We start from the raw sequence: 25,399 nt of genomic DNA, 5'->3' as shown, positions 1-25,399 counted from the left end.
TTCTATTAATAAAATAAAGAAATAAAACAAAAATCTTTTTTAATCAAGTAAACTTTCACAAGTGCTTCTAACTCAATTCCTATACAGCCCAAGCATTTTAACAGATTTTTTCCCCGGATTGTTTGACAATCACACTAACTGTCCATCAAAACGGAACGGTCCATTAACCCGGTGAGGGCGAGCGCGGGTGACGTGCGGGTGTGCGGGGCGTCCCCCGCTTCACACCCAGATTGCCATCTCAACCTGTCACGGACTGTGTCAGGGACTGTACACATCAGTCAGCTTGAGTCCATTCCATTTAGTCCATTCTGCTGGACTTTATGGCTTAGTACTTAAACAACTCTGGTCCTAGGAGTGTTTTTTAGACTCAATTGGAAGATAAGTATATCTTTTTTTTAAATTCATTATAGGCGCACGCTTGACCACGATAACATCTGATGGAAAGTGATGATGTGGCCTAAGATGGGACGCGTTTGCGTATATCTTTTAAATTAAAGTACTATAAGCCCGCCTTTGTACATTTATCTTCTGTGGGTATTAGGTACCTAACTTGACCGTAGATATTTTTTTTTTCTCTGAACTAAACAGATAATGCACCGACCATTATTTGTAAATACATCAAAGAGTCTCTGTATTTTAATATCGACAGCGGTTAACGACTAACGTGGTCCGTTTCTAAAAATAATTTAATTACTATCAATGTTCCTATTGCTGTAGGTACCCACCTAATTAAGATTTTTTGTAAAATTTCATTTAATGACTTCGTTGCCTTTCGATAATGTCATTTTTCTTTACTTACTTAGGTACTTACCTACTTAATTTTCTTGATCAATAATGGCTTGACCATCCGCAATCGTTAATAATAATATTATTAAATAATTTTATTATTATGATGCAATATTACCCATGTCGGTTCCATAAATATTTAATTACTAGATGATGCCGGCGACTTCGTCCGCGTGGATTTAAGTTTTTACAAATCTCGTAGGAACTTTTAATTTTCCGGGATAAAAATGTGTACCTACATCCTTCCCGGATGTAAGCTAACTCTGTACCAAATTTCATCGAAATCGGTTAAGTTATTAAATATCACTTGCTTTCAAAATGTTCTCAATGTGGCTAATGTGGCCAGCGCGGTGGACTAGATAGATATACCTTCTCATTCCGAGAGAAAACACGTGGTCAGTAGAGGACTGGCTATGGAATGGATGATGATAGTGAAGACATAGATACGTATAGTCTGTCGATAAGAATCTGGGGTATTTTAAGAATATGCGTGCTTTGATAATAATTATTTAATCATTTAATCATGATGTTGCTGAGTAAGTAATTAATTGTTTGTATTTGTTCCAGGTTACCTGATATCATGCGCAAGCAGCAGTGTGAGCATGGCCGCTTCTGTGGGCCCGCCCATCATCATCCCCTTCATGTTGTTCGGAGGATTCTTCCTTAACTCAGGGTAAGAACCTTATTTTGTCGTAATCAATAAGTATCATTAATTTAAAAAGTCTAGTAGCAAAATTGTCTTTAAAGTGTTTTTAATTTTTGTGTGCACTTAAGTACCTAGTTAATTTTATAGATCTTTAAAATCTTGAAACAACTAAGTACTTAATAAATAAACTAAAATTACAAGAAAAAATTGATAGCAAAAAAAAGCTAGTGATAGTTTTACTAGCTCTGATATGGGTGAAATATTAGATTAGATTTCATCATTGCGGCGTAGCATAGCTACATTTCTGCTACCATAGCTTTAATAGAAGAGCTTAAAAAGAATCAAAACATTTGATGAAGCCTGGTGACTTTCCCTAGGTACCCATACAAGTTATTTTTCTGCACCAATAAAGTAAAGCGTGAAATAAACTATGGGACGCATCCGTAAAACGCGGCTGACTGTCGCGTCTGATAGGTATGGACACTGCACAGTAGCGCAGTTGTTTCGCGAGATAATATTATGTCTCAGACGTCTGACTGCTCAAGGCACCTCAAGGTTACGACCGACTTACGTCCGACAGTGTACACAGTTCAGTATAATATACTCAGTATAGTATTGTCCAGATACATATAAGGCGCGGCTGCGTGTCTTCTAATTTGTTTCTACACAACTTCACACACACTTAAGATCTCTGCGAACATTTTACTCAGCTCTCAGAACAAACTTATACTTTTTAATGCACGCGACGATAAAATTATAATTTTTATTCCAGATCCGTACCTCCCTACCTGGGCTGGATATCGTACCTGTCGTGGTTTCGGTACGGCAACGAAGCGCTGCTGATCAACCAGTGGTCTGGCGTGGAGACCATTGCGTGTACCAGGGAGAACTTTACCTGCCCTGCCAGTGGGGATGTTGTGTTGACTACGCTTAGCTTTTCCGAGGTAAGGATAGTTGACTCCCTATCATCCTACCTGGGTTAGATGTCGTACCTGTCGTGGTTCCGGTACGGAAACGAAGCACTGCTGATCAACCAATGGTCTGGCGTGGAGACCATCGCGTGTACCAGGGAGAACTTCACCTGCCCTGCCAGTGGAGATATGGTGTTGACTACGCTTAGCTTTTCCGAGGTGAAAACACTTAGTTGATGGTATTTTAGTTAACATCGTCGTCTCGACCAAACAGACTGTCCCGGTACATAAGTGTCTTAGGTACAAGAATCTCCATAGAACACCTCCGCTTTGTGCTGCTTAGGCCCAGCCGTAGTCGTTAATTAATCCTAATTTGATTGCGTGGAGATACTCTAAGCCCACCTCTTTCCACAGCCGCTCTTGACTTTGAGCCTTCTTATGAGGATAGAATCCACCGAATAGAATCATTGGAAACATTCATTATTCGACGACTTTCATTTTCAACTCATAGATATTTCGCCTAAATTAAATAGATACCTGAATCTATTTAAGTTAGATCTATATCACACAAAGGCTTTACTCACGTGTTAGGCGAGCTAACGTCGTCGACTTAACACGTGAGTAAAGCCGTTGTGTGATATATGTATAATGGAAATCACTCACGATCTTAGTCTTTCGCAAGTTAAGTTAGTTTTCCGCGTGTTTTATATATTTCTGATGATTTTTTTTTTACATTTACAGAAAGACTTCACGATGGACGTGGTCAACATGGTCCTGCTGTTCATCGGGTTCCGTCTGCTCGCGTACTTCGCTCTACTGTGGCGCACGCGCCGCGGGAAGTAGCGGCCTTTAGCACAAACAAAACCTACTGAGTTCTGATCAGTGGCGTGCACTTCGCCTACCATGGGGAATAAATGCACATGTCTATCTGTTTGTCACCCTGTAACCTTGAAACACTCAGGGTACTGAGTGTAAATTTTCATGTCGAAAAATCCAAGTTACGTTAATTTGCTAAAATACGAGTACGGTACGATGTCAAATCACGAGCTTGTGTCATTTATTATAAACTAGCTGCTACCCGCGACTTCGCCCGCGTCCCGGGACCTGATTTTTTCCGTGGATTTTCCAACAATTTTCTTTCATACAAACCTTGTCCTGCAAATAACGAACACAAAAAAAAGAATTATCCAATTTGTGCAGTCGTTCGGAAGTTATGCGCGTACATAGTACTTATACATTTTTCGTTGATTCATTTTTGTCTACACCTAATAGATAGGGAAAATGTTATTATATCTACCTTTTAATTCTATGCAACGCACACCGATCTTGCGGATATAAGTGCTTGCATTCCTGAGATAGACATTGGAAATAGGCTACTCAGTACTCGTACCTCACAATAGCTACATTTTGTCGCGAAAAATATAGAAAAAAGAGAAAAAACCTTGCAATTCCAGGTTTCTAGTCCGGGCCAATAATTAGTAAGTACACGCAAAATATCATAGCAAGAAACAAGTAGACAATGCTCCATTTCGTATCATCTGCTTACAGTCTACCTATCTATCTAAAGAGTCGCAGGGAGCCGCTGGATTCAGGCGGTGCAAGATCGTGACGTGTGGGAGTCTTACTAAAGATCCATGTCTAACATGGACGTCTTCCTATCGATTGACGATGATGATGATGATGATGTAGTGTGGCGCAATGCTTCTTACACATGTGCGTTCAGCTTTATAAAAATAAGTAAAAAAGTAAGTAAAATAATTTAATTCTTATTACCTAGTGACAATCAAAGTACAAGTTTGTTGATAAACTCTGATAAACGATCGCAAATCTGTATAATTAATAAACTGATAGAGATCGTTTTAAGAGGCCTAATTTAGATATAACTAGCTCATGCTCGTGACTTCGTCCACGTGGAATATACAAATTTCAAACCCCTATTCCACCAACTTAAGGGTTGATTTTTTTTTAAATCCTTTCTTAGCGGATGCCTACGTCATAATAGCTATCTGCATGCCAAATTTCAGCCCGATCCGTCCAGTAGTTTGAGCTGCGCGTTGATAGATCATTCAGTCAGTCAGTCAATCACCGTTTCCTTTTATATATTTAGATTTCTTTTCATAACAAATTAAGGTAGACTTTACAGTAAAGTACTAACACATTTATAAGTGGCATCACCAAAATTCGTTAGCGCAGAAAAGCGCAACCTAGCGCAGACTAAAACCAAATATAAACCTTATTGCTTGAAGTTAAGATTTTAAATGCAATAACAACAGATACTCGTGCTACCTCGCTCTTAATTCGCGCGTACAAAACATGGCGCGTAGGCAAACCCCAATAGCATGCGGATGCGTGCTATGATTGGCTGTGATATTTTCGCGCCATCTGTATATATAAAATTCAAAGTCCTGAGTGACTGACTGACTGACTGACATATATATCAACGCACAGCCTAAACCGCTGGTCTTAGAGACATGAAATTTTGAGGGCGTGTTCTTTGTAAAGAGTAGGTATCCACTAAGAAAGGATTTTTCGAAATTCTACCCCTAAGTGGGTTAAATAGGGGATGAAAGTTTGTACGAAAGTACGTCATTTTTCAAATTATTTGCATGAAAATTGGTATTTGGGTTGTCGGTCACAAATGAAGAAATACGTGTTTCAGGATTTTTGGAAATTCAACCCCCACCTCTATTTTCTAAATTCCACCCGAGCGACGCCGGGGCGGGTCAGTTATTCTAAAATAAAATTTCTGCGCAGGTACATCAGCAACTTATAAAAGTGGTAGTACTAGACGCTACTAGACGCGCGACAGAGATACGGGCCATCTTATGCAAAGTGTCGCGCGTCGCGGTCTTTCACCTCATATTATGCTCTCCATCAGGGTTGGAAAAAACATTTTTTATTTAAAACAGGATTAAAACATGTTTAAAACTGGTTGTTTTAACTTAATAGTTTTAAACGTTTGTTTAAACTTTAAACCCTGCTCTCAATACAGCTACATTTATATACCAATCAGTACAGTGCAAGTGTCGCCACGCAAGTGTCACGTAGTCTATGAAGTCTAAGAAAGTCTATCTTTAGGTACTTAGATCTTTACTACTTCAGTCATACATCCCAATAGGTGGACGCATGCCCGCTCGTGTACTGCACCTAGAAAAACATTTTTATACACTATACTGCAACACTACATAAGTGTGGCGTGCAGCTCATAGAGGCATAAATGCACTTCTTACCCTCATTGTAATAAATCAATGTTTATTTTTCATTATAACCTGCCGGAATAAATCAATGCTTATCTATCCCTATTTCATAAAAAATAGTTTAATTATTGTCATAATAAGTAGGTATACCTGCCCGTTTCTTCCGGTGAGGATGCGTAAAAGCATTTCCCAGCGGAAAAAAAAGGTATACATTTATTATTAATTTATTAAATTTGCTCAATGTAAGAAAAATTATGAGCCATTTATTGCTGACCTACCTACTCTATTAATATGTATGTCGTAACTCCTATACATAACTATACCTAATACTTAATTGTTGTAAGAAAATAAAGTTGTTTATAAATAAAGTTGCAGAAAATTTATTTGTTTCTTTTATTATAATTAAGTAAGCCTGAGAATAAGCACCTAAGTATAATTTTACTAGGTTTAATTAGGCTTATTTCGTTTATTATCCTAAAACAGCCACCCCAGGGTGTACACACTCAGAAACGTCAATATTATGCACTTTGGACTGTAGTCTACACTAATATTATAAAGAGGAAAACTTTGTTTGTTTGTTTGTTTGTTTGTTTGTTTGTTTGTACTGAATAGGCTCAAAAACTACTGGACCGATTTTAAAAATTCTTTCACCATTCGAAAGCTACATTATCCACGAGTAACATAGGCTATATTTTATTTGGAAAAAAATAGGGTTACGTAAGATATTTGGGTTTTTCGGACACAAGGTGTAAAAAATCAACCAGAAAAGTTACTTATTTTGCGTACGCTGCCTAAACTATAAAAGATAGAACCATAAAATGTTCTAATTAATTGTAGATCTTATAAATATCTACAAAAAAGTCCGCGACACACTATACCCATCTATGTCGAGTGAGGCACAGCAACCATTTTTTTATTTAAAAATCTTGAATTTTTTTTGGACTACATTTAAACGCGTTTATTTTACTCATGCTATTAATCCTTATCAAAATAAATGATTTCATCACTAAGAACAGTTTATGGAGATAATATTTGGTCTTTGAATGATTAAAATTGGACGTTTGGTTTTGAAGTTATGGCGAAATTAAAATATTACGATTTCTGCTGCACGGCCCGTTGTATTATATAAAGAGGTAATGTCGTTAAGTTTGTTTGTAGGGGGTAATCTTTAGAACTACTGAACCGATTTTAAAAATTCTTTCACCAGTAGAAAGCTACATTATTCCTGAGTGACATAGGCTATACGGGATCTTTAAAAACCTAAATCTACGCGGGCGAAGCCGCGGGGATCAGCTAGTAAGTAATAAAATGAAGTGATTTTTTGTATGGTTTATGGGGTTAGGTTATTGATGTTCCGGTCGTCCTTTTAGCTATTATGGCAGCCCTAGGCTAGAATTCATTATTAAAGAAAATATTTTTAAAAATCATGATTTTTATTTATTTTTAAAGAACGTCATGCTGTACGGAAGGTGAATAATGACGTCACAATCCGTAAACGACAATTTTTTCAATTTTTTAACATAGTTACCTAAGTACCTACTTAAAAAATTGAAAAATATTTGTCATGTAGGTACGCCATGTGGCGTCATTAATCGCTTTCCGTTAGGTAATTGTTTGAAAAATGAATAAAACTCGTGATTTTTTAAAATTAGTCTCTTTAATAATAATTAATTTTAGCCCCATAAACTACCGCTATACAAAAAATTGCGTTTTTTTTAAAATTCAGATACAAGTTAGCCCTTGACTGCAATCACACCTGGTGGTAAGTGATGATGCAGTCTAAGGTAGGAGCGGGCTAACCTGGAAGGGGTATGGCAGTTTTTATTAAACCTATACCCCTTTGGTTTCTACACGGCATCGTACCGAAACGCTAAATCGCTTGGCGGCACGGCTTTGCCGGTAGGGTGGTAACTAGCCACGGCCGAAGCCTCCCACCAGACCAGACCAGAAATTTAGAAATTATAAACTTCCAAACCCCTGCCAGGAATCGAACCCGGGACCTCCCACTATTAAGACCACAGGGCTCACCACTGCGCCAGAAAGGTCGTGCGTTATTATATTACTACAGTCCGAGACCCTATTCGTCCCGCAACGAACACGCCTGTCACCGGTGTGCACGTAATGCCACCAACAGAAGTCGCTGGAGGGAGATGGCAGGAGCAGCAGTGAAGAATCAATAGCCACGACCACTCTGTCAAGAGTGAAGGATTGAGAATAAGAAGAAGAGTGGAAAATTTGCTCTAAAGAGTAGGTAACTAGTCGACCTATAGGGGGAAGTGGGGCAGCTAGATACAGGGGGCACATTAAATCGTGACAACGCACGCTAAAATGTCTTTAACATGTGTTGCCCATACAGTGGCGTCCACAGACTTTTAAGCCAGGGTAGGCATTAGTTAGGTAGGAACCTGTTTACTGGCAGGTCATCATGAAAAATATGCTGAGCTATTACAACTGGGGTACGCAGTGCATGTATGCCTCTATGACCTGCACGCCACTATGCACATACCAGCAAAATCTAGTTAGGTTTGTATTTTAACACCTATATAAACCTGTTTTGAGTGCATCTAACTTAAAAATAATGCAAAGAGTCGAAATATTTTAGCGATCTCCTATGCAATCCTAAAAAGATTTATATTATACAAAATGTTAATTAATGGATCCCGAATGTATTTTTAATGCATTTTTTAAATTAATTTACATTACTAGTTTTGAAAATGTCGTTTGGGGTACAATGATACAGTGATAGGTTATTGCATTAATACACATCAATGCAACCTATAAAAATATTAGAAACTAGCTTATGCCCGCGACTTCGTCCGCGTGGACTACACGAATTTCAAACCCCTATTTTACCCCCTTAGGGGTCGACTATTCAAAAATCCCTTCTTAGCGAATTTCTACGTGGTAATAGCCCGATCCAGTAGTTTGAGCTGTTCGTTGATAGATCAGTAGGTCACCTTGTCGTTTTATATATTATGTATTAACATATCCAAAATCGTGAAAATAAAGAAATACAAGTCTTGGGCATTAACTAGTCTAACATATAAATTTGTCATTTTGACAGGTTACCAATACAAAAACTGTCATAACGTCAAATTTATTCATTAGATAAAGTTTATCTGAAGCATAGATTAGGTATTGGTTTCGCTATGTATGATCTAAAGGTTTTGAAACAGGCCCTATGCAATCGTTTGCTAAAGGAAAGTAGGTATTTAATGCTTTCACAATTTACAGCAAATGAACCACAAAACCTATCGACATTCTACGTAATGATGCCCCACTTAACAGCCGCGACACCGTGGGCGTGGTAGTTTCCGGGGCTTAGCGAGAGATGTTCGCGAAGCCCTACTAATGCCATTCAATGTGTCAGCCAGATATTTGTTAGGTATACCCTTATTACCCAGACAACTAGTACCTACTATGTAGAACGAAAGAAAGAAAGAAAACACGTTTATTAACCAAACTGTGCCACACATCACGTCTTAAAACTAAGAGCTGGTTATTCCGACGCTTCTTCCACCTGAGCATAAGCCCAACGCGCTTCAAGCAAAAGAAGCGCCGGAACAAATATGTCATGTGTGGCACAACCCGTAAAAGGGCAGCAGCAGATAAGTCACATATTTTTTTTTTTTACTTTTTCCACTCCAACTAAGCGCCAGGCTTGTGCTAGGAGTAGGTACGACAATAGTGTAACGGGCGGGGTTTGAACCGTCGACCTTTCGGTTTTCAGTCCACTCCTTTACCGGTTGAGCTATTGAGGCTCTAAAGTCCGTCCGTCTTTTGCAGTTTCGCCATTATAGGTCATAGTATCGCGTACATAATTAACATTCCTTTTAGCTTAAGGTACCTCCAAAATGTTTTAGGGTTACCTTCTTAAGATTCTTCTGCATTATGGTGAAAGTAGTATTTTTTTCATAAGTCGAAAGAGTCATTTAGTCATAAATCGACGACCTCCCTGGCGCATTGATAAGCACTGTGGTCTTATTAGTGGGAGGTCCCGGGTTCGATTCCTGGAGGCTGGACGCTGGAAGCTTCGGCCGTGGCAGTTACCACCCTACCGGAAAAGCCGTGCCGCCAAACACTTTAGCGTACCGGTACGATGCCGCGTTTTAATTAAAAAGAAAGCCATACCCCTAACAGGTTAGCCCGCTGCCATCTTAGACTGCATCATCACTAACCACCAGGTGTGATTGCAGTCAAGGGCTAACTCGTACCTATCTGAATATTTAAAAAAAGTCTCTTGCACCGGGCTCTGAGCATACTAAAAGTATCGTAATCACGCGGGGTAGGTATTAATTTTTTTATAGCGCAAATGATATTGGCGTTGGCGTAATGATATTAGGTACTTATTCGTAGATTTATTATGAGTTATTTGCTTGGACGATCTAACCTAGTTATTTGTTAGTTAGATTTGGTACTGATTCTGAGCACAACCTAATTTTAGAGTAAGTATTCGCATTCTCTTCTTACTAATGTAATAATAGCGTGCACTAAAATTTAGAGTCTTTGTAAAATGTAAAGTTCATGTTCTGTACCTTTTAAGCATTGTTAAAAAGAAAAGGATGCAGATACTCTAAATTTAGTTTAGAGAAATACAACGGAATCGGTGCCGCCCGCAACTCCATCGGCGTGGATTTATGATTTAAAAAATCCGGAACTCTAATTTTTCGGGAAAGGTGACGGTTGACGGTTTTGACAGACAGACAAAAAAACAACGGAAATGATCCTCCTGTAGGGTTCCTTTTTTCGCTGGAGATACGGAACCTTGAGAAGTCAATACAACCTCCCTGGCGCAGTGGTAAGCGCTGTGGTCTTATTAGAGGGAGGTCCCGGGTTCGATTCCTGGCAGGGATTTGGAATTTTATAATTTCTAAATTTCTGGTCTGGTCTGGTGGGAGGCCTCGGCCGTGGCTAGTTACCACCCTACCGGCAAAGCCGTGCCGCCAAGCCATTTAGCGTTCCGGTCCGATGCCGTGTAGAAACCAAAGGTGTATGGGTTTAATAAAAACTGCCATACTCCTTCCAGGTTAGCCCGCTCCTACCTTAGACTGCATCGTCACTTACCATCAGGTGAGATTGCAGTCAAGGGCTAACTTGTATCTTAATAAAAAAAAAAAAAAGATGACTACGTGGTAGGTGCTAGTAATAAAAATATAGTATCGTAACTCTATGGTAGGTATAATAATAATATTATACCTACTCAATGACATCCTACTTAAAAATATCTTTGGGCACGTGCCATTATTATTATTGAACTTATTTAAATAACATAGGTTAGGTTGTTAAGGGTCATAGCTTTTTAATTTGATTTTTCGAAATATCAAACGGCGACACAGGTGGAAGTGTAAAAATTTTTGAAAATGTCAGCCGCAACTCAGCAACAGGATATCAACTTTTTGAAAAATTATTTTAAATAATGCCATTTACCGAATGAATTAGAAGAAAAATTTCTTCTAATATCATTTGCATTTACCTATTATTTAAATGAGCAAATTGGGAATGTTCTATTTTTAGGCAATTTTAGTTTCTATAGGGAATCCAAATAGGATTGTATTGGGAAAAGTGACGTATTTTAGCTCCTAGCACTCTACTTTAGTAAGTAGGTATAGTTTACCCAACAGGTCGAGATGGCAATCGGGGTATGAGGCGCGGGGACGCCCCTCGCACCCTTAAGTAAACCGCCGCTACCTACTGTTCAAATTTCGTTCGAAATCAGGTCAATTCGAAATTTAATTGTGATTTAATTTATACTTACTTAGCATGTGTATTAAATACATGATCTAGGACACTCATATAAAAACAGTGCGGCAGAAAAAGTGTACATCGACCTATCAAGAAAGAGATCGTTTCGTAGAGAATTGTCTCTGTCTTTGAGACCGACAAAAACGTCACATAGGCATGAGTGACAGAGACAGCGCTCTACAAAGCCGAAATCTCATTCTAAAGGTCGATGTACAATATTTCTTGTCGTCTATTGTACTAGTGGTTCTAGTGGTGGGGATCTCGCACCTTATGAGTTCGGAGTTCCGAATCACCTACTTCAAATTTTCTAAAACACCTGTGTATCCTGGCAAAACGTTTTTGCTGGGAAAATTCAGCGGCTCTTTTTACTCTATTTCTTATCCGCCTTTATTCTTATTTGAAACTTCACTAATTTTAGTAAGTACCTACTTGGTTTCGGTTCATTGAATTACACCATTATTACATACTAGCTGATGCCCGCGACTACGTCCGCGTGGAATTAGGTAAAAATCCCGTGGGAACTCTTTGATTTTCCGGGATAAAAAGTGGCCTATGTCATCTCTCCAGGTCTTTATCTATACCCATGCAAAAAATCACGTCAATCCAACAAATTAACAAACCAATAAACCAACAAACAAACACACTTTCGCATTTATAATAAGGTTACTGATATTGATTCTGAATTAGAAATGAAGTATGCAGGTTTTTTGTACCAGGTTTACCAGGCTTCAGGTTACCACTACCCAGAAAATAATAATAACTAAAATCCACGTTCAGCTTTTTATGTTGAACCTCCAAATAGAAGGCTGAAGTCTTAACTTAATTTTATACTTGCCTTTACACAAGTTTAAAAAATCTATTAAAAGTATGCTCTTAAAAAAAAAGCATATGATACAGTGGAAGACTATGTAAATGATAAGAAAGCTTGAATTTGACTCGCTCCAGCAATGCACGGTGCTGCAATTGCTTGTACAGTAGGTATAATAATATTGTAAATTGATGACTTGAAAAGAGCAACCGCCGAGTTTTTTGCTGGGTTCTTCTCGTTAGGAACGGCATTCCGAACCAGTAGGAAATTTAACTAGTTAACGATTCAAAAGAACTTGTAATAATCTACTTGAATAAAATAAATCTATTCTATTCTATTCTAACCACTAGGCTATCACGGTTTCTATATGCCCACCAAATTTTAATAGTTTGGGCCAACCAAGTGCGGATTGGCAGACTTCACACACCTTTGAGAACATTATGGAAAACCTCAGGCATGCAGGTTTTTTTTCACGAAGTTTCCTTCACGGCAAGTGATATTTAATAGCTTAAAATGCAGATCCTAAGCTAAAGGTGCGTACATGGACTGAATCCCTAACCCGCCCCCCTCCAACATCACTGCTTTTATAGGCCTCTTACATAAGTTAGTGTACCATGTACTAAAACAGGTTCTTTTAATATAGTATGCTTGTTAAGATATTTGCCACGCTTTGTGCGTTTGCATTTATTACTGGTTTCATTCAAACATGAATTCTGTTAACAAGAATATTAATGACTTTTTAATTTTTTTACTTTGGGCTAGTGAAAATAACTAATTATTAAAGGTTGACAATAACGAGAAAAACAAGAAATTACAAATTAATAAATTCGTGACCGTCAAAAGTCAAGGGGCCACGTCAATACTGGACAGACTGACGAAGAGTGAATAAGTACTAACTTATAGAAATGCGAAAGTGTGTCTGTCCGTCTACTAGCTTTTCAAACGGCCCAACCCTTCAACCGTTTTGGTGAAATTTGGTACAGAGTTAGAAAAAAACCACCTTGCATTTAAAGATGATTACAAACCGCCTTCATTGCAGCTCCATCTGCAAGCAAATTTGACGACCTCTCTGGCGCAGTGTAAGCGCTAAGGTCTTATTAGTGGGAGGTCCCGGGTTCGATTCCCGGCAGGGATTTGGAATTTTATAATATTCTAAATTTCTGGTCTGGTCTGGTGGGAAGGCCTCGGCCGGTGGGCTAGTTACCACCCTTCCGGCAGAGCAGTGCCGCCAAGCAATTTAGCGTTCCGGTACGATGCCGTGTAGAAACAAAGGTGTAACTATGGGTTTAATGAAAACTGCCATACTCCATCCAGGTTAGCCCGCTCCCAACTTCATCGTCTGCTCGTCACTTACCATCAGGTGAGATTGCAGTCAAGGGGCTAACTTGTACTGTATAAAAAAAGCAATCGCGGAAAAGATAATAGGTATTAGGTACTTACCTACTTACTTATTTATTTATTAAATTACTTTCATGTACCTAATTCCCTATAAAATCACAGCGATCTACTAGATCCTATGTGTTCTGAGTAGAGCAGAGTGAACTAGAGTGAGGGGAACTCTCGGTTTGATCATGAATCAGAAATCTCATTCTAAAGACCGACGTACAATATTTCTTGCCGGCTACTGTACTTACGGCTACAGGTTTGGCGGTACTGGTATCTTGGACCATACGTCTAACCAGTGAGAGAATCAAGCCAGAACTGACAACATACAACTTTTTAAAATAATATTAAGTATACTTAGGGGTATTTGACAACTGAACCTACATGTTGCTATCACAAAAATCAAATGTTATTCAATCAACCAAAGTGCACCGCCTAAAACGCATTTTTTTTTTCATTCAGAATCAAGTTATACCTATGTAGGTATGTCGTATCAATGAAACCATGACCACGAAGGCTTACCAGGGCTTTGGGCTTGTACACAAAACTGCGATGCGACTGTCGAAAAAACTCGGAAACCGTGCGAGCACGCCACAGTCCGCGTCGCAAGAACTTGCAAATCGATTCGCATATTATTGCCCTATGATTGATTGGGTCACCTTATCGTGGAAGGGAGACCGCCTGGCCGCACGAAATCGTCATGCGCAGCAATTACTTGTCGCAACTTTCCTACGGTTGCGAATTCGCGTCCGCGTCTCATCGCAGTTTTGTGTACAATCCCTTATCTGCGTGGGCGGATGGATGTAGGTTTTTTACTGTCCGACTGTTACTTATGTAATATTCATTCCAATTTTAAGATAATTACTAGGTAAGCTGATGCCCGCGACTTCATACGCGTAAATTTTAGCATTTCAAAAATCCAGTGATTTTAAAAACCTCTTGATTTTCCTGGGTAAAAAGTAGCCTTGCCACTTTCAACTGTCACTGTGCAAAAAAATCTCGTCGATTCGTTGCTGCGTTGTAATGTGATTGAAGGACAAACCCATAAACCAATAAACAAACACCCTTTCGCAGTTACATTAATGGGTAATCCCTACTGTTTATTATATTTTAGAGTTACGAGTAGGTAGGTATATTGTTAAAATTAAATAGGTTAAAATTTTGGATACTCAGATGCTCAGAAACTAACAAGAACCCGACTATTATGATATGTTACGTAGGTTGGTAGATATATGTATATGCGATAATTACTGGTACAGTGGTCCGCAGTTACTATAGCATTTAAAAATAATGTAAAGTAAGTAAGTATATATCGCTTGCTTGGGATGCAACTTGTGTAGACACTTTAGCTGCATCCCACATTCAGGCGACCTCCTCTATGGCGGGTGCAGCGGCCATCAGCGCCTAACAGGCCAAGAGGCGCAAATATGAAAACCTCGATGGGAGCTTCGTATTCGTGCCTTTTGGTGTGGTGACCTTGGGGCCGTGGGGCCCGGGGGCTCGAGCTCTTTTTGAAGAAATTGCGAAAAGAGTTATCGAGTCAACCGGGGACCCGAGAGCTGGCAGCTACCTTGGTCAAAGATTAGTTTGGCCATCCAAAGGGGTAATGCTGCCAGCATCTTGGGTACAATGCCTCGCTGCGGTGGTCTCGATGAGGTTTTAGATTTAATTTAATTTATTTTAGTTTTAATTTAATGTTGTTTTTTTTTTTAGATTGAAGTTAATTAATAGTTTATATATGTCATTATTATTATATTAAGTATAATTTAAAACCAGTAAGTATAGACTTATTTTTTGAGACATCGAGATAAATTTTAGATATGATGCAGAAGGGCTTCGAACATTTGCGTGCTACGAGAATAGTTATTCGAACCGCTACGCCCGAATCGTCAAAAAATGTACTAACTTACACAGAAGCAGCCCGTATCATGTTTTGGTTTTACTATCAAATTACTTAACACCTTAGTATCTCATATTATTATGGTTCAGTAAACAAGTAAAAATGATACCGTAGGTATAAATATTTGTTTAATAACTGTACCCATGCTCCATGAGAGAATCTTATCAGAAGTTCTTATATTAAGACCTTTCGTAGACAACCGACTATTGTACCCAAATATGCCAAACCTACTTACCAAGCCCATTCGTATTAATTTATAATCTTTCAGTTTATGGGTTTAAAATATATTCTTTTTATTCTATACTATAGATAAACCCATTCCAAACTAATAGAATAGAATAAAATACACTCACCGGCACGGAAATTTGGCCACCCAGTTTTTTTTATGTAAGTAGGTACTTAAATCTAATGATTTGATTTATGACTGATACTGTTAAGAATTGGGTATTTGACTCCAATTTTTTAATACTTTATTATAAACTAGGATAAAAAATTTAGCGTTTAAACTACCGTGAGTGATTTCCATTATAAATAAATAATATCTTCCATCTTTGATTTCCATTATAAATAAAATATAAACACGTGAGTACAGCCGGGACAGATATTATTTATTTATAATAGGATAAAAATAATGACGAAAACTGAAAAACTAATTAAATCGATCAAATAACAAAAAAGTTACAAGCATTTTAATATTCCTGATTAGACCGAGATAGCGATATAGAATTATGACGTCATTGTGACTAATGCCATAGTAGCTTCGTGAGGTTTCATACACATTTTCGTTTTGCGAGAAAGGGATAGAAGACCCTCCCACTCCAAAATTAAAATGCCTGTAACTTTGTAAATCTTTGTTGGATTTTAATATTTTTTTTCAGCGTACGTCTTATTTTTATCCTAGTTATAATAAAGTAATAATATTTATCAAATTCAAAAGTAGGAAATACCCAACTGCATTCCTAATCGTGGTGATTTAAAACAGGCCTACTAAGTCGGTTAGAAAAAGGAACGACTAAACCGATGCTATGCCGCTCGCTTCCAAATCCTACTAACATGCCTATTTGCACTGGCTTTGAAATCGGTTTGTTATTTGCCAGCGGGACAGGAATGGAAAAGGCGGGTAGAGACTTGGAGAGGCGCGAGGGGTGCAACGGATCGACGACACGTGATTACTTTGCATGGATATAGTTAAAGACAGAGGACTGGAGAGTGACATAGGCTACTTTTATCTAGGAAAATCAAAGAGTTTCCATGGGATTTTTAAAAATATAACTCCACGCGGATGAGTCGCGGGCATCAGCTGGTATAATAAATACTAACGTTACATAGCCTAAGCGTGCGCCCGACCGCCAAACGAATCAAATTTAGCAAACCAAATTGGTCTTATGGACACGTTTTTATCTTTATGGGCCTATCTATTCATATTTAGTATAAATCAAAATTACTATTACTACTTAATTGTTATTACTTGTTTTTTATCTGTATTATTAATAATTTTTTGTGTTCCTTATAGGTATAATTATTTATGTCAGCACTCAGCAACTTAAAGTCAATAAAATTTATTTATTATTATTATTACCTACTATTGAATAATGTTGATAGTAAATTCTCATAAAGTCATAACTGACAACTTACTTAGGTAACCTACTATACTTTGCATTGAAGTTCTATTGTTACGATAAAGATATTAAAATATATAAAACCGTCTCTACTACTCTCTATCATCAGCGAATAATTTCGTGACGAACTTGAAGCGAATTACGATATAATCCGAGAGCTGGTGGAAACCGGTCCCCTCTCCCCCTAGGTGGACGGACGACATCAGGCGGCTCGCAGGGAGCCGCTGGATTCAGGAAACGCAAGCCTGTGGCGTGTGGAAGGTCCCTGCAAGCGACATATTATATCCAACAGTTGACGTCTATCTATTGATGATGATGGTGGTGGAAAACTTTGAAGAGGTGCTTAAAAAAAAAGCAGAAAACTTGTTTTACTGTGGTTCCTCTACGATCTAGCTTCACTGAGTAAAGAATAATACTTAGGCAGCCAATCGAACCGCAGGGAGTTGACAAATATGATACCTATATGTATTTGCATAATTTTGAATTATTTATTAAATATTTTTTAATAAAACTGAAATAAAATTGAGATTGAAAACAAAATGGCATTCAATAGCATTTTGAGGTTTTCGATAAATAATAAAGAAGTTGAAAGTAATTATAATGAGTAATTATAATTACGATTTCTCAAATAATTACCTAGTAATAATTAATAAATTAATTGAAATAATTAATTCTATATTATATTAGTAATAATTAATTTAAATTAGCAGCACCTATTATCTGAATATGACGTGTGAGGGATTGTTATAATGACATGCAATTAAAGTAACTAATACATATATCCAGTACCATCCAAATCACCCGGCTGTGCAGTTGACAATGCCGCAGGCGATCCGTCGACTAAAAAGAAAGCATATAATACTGGATAATTAGCTGAGACTCATGGAGTCTTCCCGCTGGGGAAGTTGTCTCCAATCACGCCAACCTGTCCTCCAACCAATCTGCTCATAGTCCATCGACTGATCGCATGATAAGGCACATCAACAAATATATATATATATCCAGTAGTTGCTCCTAAAATCGAAAAGTTTTGAACAACAATGAACCAACTATACCACGAAGGACTACAGTAGCATATAAACCTTCAACGTTTATTAAGCACCTCCTTGAAATCGTCTATCAGCTCCCGAAGCATGTACTATCATTCAAGACTCCTGTAATTGAACCTTCGCACCTCTCTTTCTAAAAGCTCATTCTGTCCTTATCTCTAGTATCAAGACCGGCAATCGTAGAACATCGCCGGCTCGGTACCGCCGTCAAACGTAGCTACGCTCGCGGTAAAATGCTACGTTCCAAACCCAATTCAAAATTCGAACATATTTGATTTTTTTTTTCAATACTTAGTGACCAGTAAGATGCGTTCGTCATTAACGTATGATAATAACGGAACTTCTTCAGATTCGCTAGCGTCTGCAAAGAGTTCGAGCAAAAACAGTTCAAACGCCGATGTGTTGGATAACATGCATGTAAGTTACTAATAAACATTTATCTATCGATAATCACTACCCATAATATTATAAATGAGAAACTGTGTTTGTTTGTTGGTTTGTCCTTCAATCACGTCGAAACGGCGCAACGGATCGACGTGGTTTCCATAGGTATCGGTAAAGACCTGGAGAGTGACATAGGCTACTTTTTATCCCGGAAAATTAAAGAGTTCCCATGGAATTTTTAAGAACCTAAATCCACGCGGACGAAGTCGTGGAAGTTATTCAAATAAACTTTCGCAAGTGTTTTTGAATCGTCTATAGAGTTTACCACTGATTCGGAATGCCATTCCTACCGAGACGAACCAGCAAGAAACTCGGCAGTTGCTCGTTTAAAATATTTAATTTACCAAATATGCAATATTGTTTTTAGCAATTGCAGCCCCGCGCATTGCTGGAGCGTCTCACATCCACGCTTTTTATGATTTAAGTACATATTCTTCGATTTTATAATATCCTTATTAGGAACATACTTTTCATACATTTTTAAACTATACTACTACTAACTAACGATACTACACTTGGTATAGTTATCTTACTTTGAATATTGAAAAAACCTAATTAAGTATTTGTTCCTGAACACATTTTTTAAATGATGCAACCAGAAATTTACGGTTTTTGGATTTTTCCTGTTACTTGTGCTATAAGACCTACCTACCTGCCAAGTTTCCGTTCGTCCTGTCTATCAAGAAAACCTATAGGGTACGTCCCGTTCCCGAATCATGGAATTTGGCAGGTAGGTAGGTCTTATAGCACAAGTAAAGGAATAAATCCGAAAACCGTGAATCTGTGGTAACATCACAAAAAAAATGAAAAGGTGTTCATGAAGAAATATCTATATTTACAAAATTCAAAGTAAGATCAAATCAAAACTCAAAGTATACCAGTGGGGTTCATAATATGAAAGGGCTTTACCTGTACATTCTAAACAGACTTTGATTTATAAGTTTTTGTTGAAAAAATACGGCTCTAGAGCCATATTTTTTCAACATTTTGCAGGATACTACTATAACTAAATAACTACTTTCTTTACTAGTAAAGAACCCTCGGTTTGCGAGTCTGACTCGCACTTGGCCGGTTTTTATATTACATAATGATATTGATGTGTGAGGTTAGAAGTTAAATCTAGACTCTAGAGCCTTCAATTTATTATTTTCCTTTTATAGAATAGAATAGAATAGAATTTATTTTTATTCAAGTAGACTTATTAAAAGTTCTTATGAATCGGTAACTAGTTTAATTTACCACTTACATAACTAAGCAATTTAAAAAATATATTTATTTCACTACCTACTACGATAGTAAATGTGTATTATATATACCTAGCTACTTATCATCTACTTAAAAAATAAAAATAAACTTATTATTGAAATATTATAATTACCTATTAATAATAAAATTATGCAAACGATAACATGTTTAAATGTTAAACTATTATAATATAAGTATTTTTTAGTGCATTATTTTTTATTTACGTACCTAATAAAATGAATAATTCATTAAAATGGACAAGTGCGAGTTGAATTTAAGTAGGAAGGGTTCCGCACGATGAACGTGTTGTCTACCAGGTTTTTCTAAGACCATAGGCTTCGTATAGGTTTTCCTGTAATTTATTTAGTAAAAAACTATTTTCTGTAATATTTCTATCAATTTTCTAAAATAACTTTAAACTACCTATTTATTTAAAAATTATAAAAAAAATTGGGACCCTCACAACAAGCCCTTTTTAGCCCGATATGTCGCACGGTACAGTTGGTGTCCTATAGAATTGGAACAAATTGGCTGTGACAGACGCATAGATAGACAGACATGTACGACTGGTCCTAGAGTTCCATTTTTTCATTCGGACGTGCGGAACCCTAAAAAAGCCGGGGTTTACATAAATTGTTTATTCAACAAAATAAAGCCTATCGAAATTCCTATCGACCAAGACTTTTACTAGGCTTTGCGTTAAGGTCATGTTGTGTCAATTAAATAATAATTAATTTTTCAATATGTTCAATTAGAGCCTCAATAGCTCAACCGGTAAAGGAGTGGACTGAAAACCGAAAGGTCGACGGTTCAAACCACGCCCGTTGCACATATTGTCGTACCTACTCCTAGCACAAGCCTGACGCTTAGTTGGAGAGGCAAGGGGAATATTAGTCATTTAACATGGCTAATATTCTTTAAAAAATAAAAAAATTGATATTTAATGCATCTATACTTAATACTTATCAATAGTTAAATAATTAAAGTAAAAACGAATGGCTAAATTAAATTTTAATGCATAAGAAAATTATCCAGACATCTAATATTATAAGTAGAACTAAACTAATATATAAAAAAAATCAGTACCTAAGTTTAATAATATTATAAGTTTAAGCCTGACCAGAAACATAAATACCTCGCCGTATTGCGGAAAACCCGTGAAACTATGTAATAGTAAGTAAGTAATATGGATTAGAATGATTAAATTACTTATAGATAACTAGCTTATGCTCGCACCTTCGTCCGCGTGGACTACACAAATTTCAAACCCTTATGACACCCCCTTAGCGGTTGCATTTTCAAAAATGCTTTCTTAGCGGAAACTTACGTCATAATAGCTATCAGCATGCCCGATCCGTTTGAGCTGTGCGTTGACAGATCAGTCAGTCAGTCACCTTTTCCTTTTATATATTTAGATGTTATATTCTATACTTCTATATGTTAATATTATGAAGAGGTAAAGTTTGCAAGTTTGTTTGTATGAAGTAATCTCTGGAATGACTAGATTTTGAAACGTTTTTCACCGGTAGTAAGCTACATCATTCCCGAGTAACGTGGGCTATATTTTAGTTTCAAAAAAATTAGAGATCCCTACGAAAATTGTAATAAGCTACTAGTGCGAAGCCGGGGTTCATTAGAAAAATATTTGCCTTCCTTACAATAGTATCTATGGTGCCTTATATACCTAGAAGGTTTCCGTAACCTATTAAATAATATTGCGTAATCTAATATTCCACACAAGGCTGGCCCGGTAGACGAGGTTTGCGGCTTTTTGTAATTAAATACGTACCTACTAATATATTATCTATTATAATTATATTATCATATCGTATCCACAGCTTCTTTACATAGTATAAAATAAAGTCGCTTCCCGCGTCTGTACTACAGAGTACGGGTCTCCTCTCAGAGTGGGAGGGGTTTTGGCCATAGTCTACCACGCTGGCCAAGTGCGGATTGGCAGTTTGTTAGTAATTTAATATTTTTCATACACTATTATTAGTTAAATATCATTACTACATCGTCGCCTAGCTAGGCCCTAGACCTACAAACAGAGTTCAAGGCTAATTATTATTTAGGGATATAATTACAACCACTCATTAGTACATTACGCTTCAATGAACAATTATGTCATTGTCAAATTTATCTCGCATGCAGATAGCTAATATGACGTAGGCATCCGTTTAGAAAGGATTTTTGAAAATTCGATCCCTAAGGGGGTGGAAATAGGGCTTTGAAATTTATGTAGTCCACGACGGACATAGCAATAGAGTCCCGTTGGCACCCTGCGAGTACGAAACTCTAAAAAATCTAATTCATGCTTTTTAAAGGTTCCGCACCTGAAGGGTGCCAACGGGACCCTACTACTAGGACTCCGCTGGACGTCTGTCCGTCCGTCCGTGTGCATGTATCTCGTGAACCATAATAGGTAGAGTTGACAACAAATTAAAAATTTCAAAATGGCCGTCATGAAAAAAAAGGTTTCATGTAAGGTAAAAGAAAAAATCCAAAAACCGTGAATTTGTAGTTACATCACAAACATTGTTATTTCTTGTACGATGGTACGGAACCCTACGTGTACTGATTTTTTAATGACACTTTCTTTGACAGGAACTGGTACCAGCCGACATAGTCTACATAGATAGCGGCATCACCTCCTCTAAATACAATGAACCGTTGTTCGACGAAGTGGAGGAACTTTTGGGGGCGTCCCCTGCAGCTCGACCGTGCACTCTGGTGTGGCGTGACGTCACAGTTCACGTCAAGCTCAAAGACGGGAAGCTCAAGAGGCTGGTTAACAATGGTATGTATCTCCTCAAGCGTACCTTATGTTTTTCATACTCTACTAGCTGACCCGCGGCTTTGCTTGGGTGGAATTTAGAAAATCGACGTGGGGGTTGAATTTTCAAAAATCCTGAAACACGTATTTCTTCATTTGTGACCGAAAACCCAAATACCTTTTTAATTAATTTTCATGGAAATACCTAACTTAAAAAACGATGGAATTTCTCACAAACTTTCATCCCCTAATTCTACTACCAAGGGGGTTAACCCCCTTGGTAGTAGAATTTTCAAAAATCGTGAAACACGTATTTTTTAATTTTAACTGAGAGCTTTAACTTAAATACCAATTTTCATCGACGTAATTTTAAAAATGACTTACTTTCATATAAACTTTGATTCCCCATTTAACCCATTTAGGGGTGGCATTTCAAAAATCCTTTCTCTATCTTTGAAATTTATATAGTCCACGCGGACATAAGCTAAGCGAAGTCGCGAGCATAAGCTAGTAAGGCATAAATGTCGTCAAGCGCAAACTGTCTATCCTGTAGTAAATAAAAAGCTTTTATCCGCAATGTATCTGTATATTATATAAAATTCAAAGTCCTGATTACTGACTGACTGACTTATATAACAACGCATAGTCTAAACCGCTGGCCCTAGATACATCAAATTTTGAGGGAGTGTTTTTTGTAAAGAGTAAGACTAAGAAAGGATTTTTCTAAATTCCACCCCTAAGTGGGTTAAATGTGGGTTTGTTTATGTAGTCCACGCGGACGAAGTCGCGAGCACAAGCTGGTCTTGATAATATGAGATAATGGCTCTATAATTCCATAAATTTTATATTAGACTAGTCGAGCCACTCCGGCTTCATTGAAGTGTAATTTCTGAAAAACTTTTCGAATGTTATAATATTATAGAAAAAACCTACATGCTAAGTCTCAGGTTTCTAGATCCAGCAGAGTTTAAACTATCGTAAGTGATTTGCATTATAAATATACAAAGATATCCGGCTGTACTCACGACTCTCGAGTCGAGACGCGTTTGTGAGCTGAGGCTGAGATCTATACACCGCACTTTGACTTTGCTCAGACTTAAGATTGAGTTAAAACGAGACAGATTTATGTGTGTCTGGTGGGAGGCTTCGGCCGTGGCTAGTTACCACCCTAACGGCAAAGCCGTACCGCCAAGCGATTTAGCGTTCCGGTACGATGCCGTGTAGAAACCAAAGGGGCATGGGCTTATTAAAAACTGCCATACCCGTTCCAGGTTAGCCCGCTACCATCTTAGACATCGTCACTTACAACCAGGTGAGATTGCAGTCAGGGGCTACCTGTATCTGATTAAAAAAAAAAGAGATATAGCTCTGTCTCTTTTTAACTCTGTCTTAAGTCTAAGTCAGAGTGCGCTCTATAAATCTCACCCTGAGTGCCTGCGAAAAAGGACCCCGGATGGGTTCTAAACTACTTAGTCAGGCTTACGTCGATTAAAATACCTTACAGCTATATTTATAGTTTAAAAGCTGTTGTTATGTCAGATTTTAGCTTAGCCTTCGCATACCTTAGAAGACATTATGAAGAACTCTTAAGCATGTAGCTTTCCTCATGATGTTTTTCTTCACCGTCAAGGCATTGTGCTTAAAGCTCCAGAAAGTTAAAGGTGCATATTATGCCCAGAATCAAACCTCGGACCCTTTGAATAGGAAGCCCAAGCCATGACTTGGCTAAAGACTTGTTTTTTACCTATATTTTATTAAATTTTCATAACGCGAACTCGCCATCCTCACATAAACTTCAACAGTTTCTAGAGGATGGCGATTTTAAATGTATTATTGAAATTTACGTGCTCAATAAAGAAAAAAAAAAGGCTTACTGCTACATCTAGGTAAGTACGCTATTTTTATAGTCTAAAACTTGAATTTAAAATGTCCTGTGGATAGGAACTCGTATTTTGATGATGCGCACCCACGAATTAATGTAAAAGAAGCAACTCTCACCGGAAATTATAAATACCTTGTGTTTTAATAATATTATATCTAAAATTTTATATTGATATCTACTCTAAGGGTCTAAGATCCCGCAGTAGAAATATCTTCTTTTTTTTAAATTCATTATAGGTGTACGCTTGACCACAATCACACCTGATGGGAAGTGATGATGTGGCCTAAGATGGGACGCGTTTACCTAGAAGATGCCTATTCACTCTTGTTTTAAAGATACCCGGGTTGTAATTGGTAGGAAACACATATCGCGGAAGAGTATTCCAAACCTTAGCCATACGTATGAGGAATGATGACGCAAAACGTTTCGTGCGTGTAGATGGAATGTCGACGACATAAGGATGGAAACTCGCCCGACATCTTGCGGTTCGGTGGTAATCTAGCCTCATCTGTTATTTAATCGTGATAAAGATAAGATCTCGTTGAAAATAATCGTCACCCGAGCAAAGCCGGAGCGGGTCGCTAGTATATTATAATTAATTGTCTGTGGATGTATTTGACAACATTTTTAGAATAACCAACATTTTAAACTGCAACTGCAACATAATGCAACAAGTCGCCTACCGGAAATGCAACTGAATATCAGCCTTCGTATTTATATGAAAACAATTTGAAATGAACTAGGCTATTTACTATACCGTAGGAGAACTAGAGTAACTGTCTAGCTCAACGGGTTGCGTAGCTGAAGTGGCAATAGGCAGGGCACATAGTTCGTAAAACCGATAGACGTTGGGGTCCTAAGGTGCTGGAACGGCGACCTCGCACCGGAAGACGCAGCGTTGGAAGACTCCCCACTAGGTGGATGGACGACATCAGACGAGTAGCAGGGAGCCGCTGGATTTAGGCGGCGCAAGACCGTGGTGTCTGGAAGTCCCTACAAGAGACCTATGTC

General features: G+C 37.8%; 2 protein-coding genes across 3 annotated transcripts in view; both read left to right on the top strand.

Annotated features, from left to right (window-relative positions):
• w (eye pigment precursor family transporter white) overlaps positions 1-5,917 on the top strand; it is a 29,272-nt gene extending 23,355 nt beyond the window's left edge. For both annotated transcript variants that reach the window (XM_034984274.2, XM_069509419.1), the window contains exons 11-13: positions 1,354-1,459; positions 2,205-2,376; positions 3,085-5,917. In XM_034984274.2, coding sequence (XP_034840165.1) covers positions 1,354-1,459; positions 2,205-2,376; positions 3,085-3,186 — 380 coding nt within the window. In that variant the 3' untranslated portion in view covers positions 3,187-5,917. The remainder of the gene's footprint in view (positions 1-1,353; positions 1,460-2,204; positions 2,377-3,084) is intronic.
• A 12,289-nt stretch (positions 5,918-18,206) lies between these two features.
• The window catches only part of LOC117996235 (protein scarlet-like), a 32,565-nt gene continuing 25,372 nt past the window's right edge, over positions 18,207-25,399 (top strand). Inside the window, exons 1-2 of the mRNA XM_034984275.2 lie at positions 18,207-18,458; positions 22,338-22,530. Coding sequence (XP_034840166.1) covers positions 18,348-18,458; positions 22,338-22,530 — 304 coding nt within the window. The 5' untranslated portion in view covers positions 18,207-18,347. The remainder of the gene's footprint in view (positions 18,459-22,337; positions 22,531-25,399) is intronic.

The sequence above is a fragment of the Maniola hyperantus genome, chromosome 3, assembly GCF_902806685.2.
Source record: "Maniola hyperantus chromosome 3, iAphHyp1.2, whole genome shotgun sequence".
Lineage (NCBI taxonomy): Eukaryota > Metazoa > Arthropoda > Insecta > Lepidoptera > Nymphalidae > Maniola > Maniola hyperantus.
This window is presented reverse-complemented; position numbering and strand designations above follow the sequence as displayed.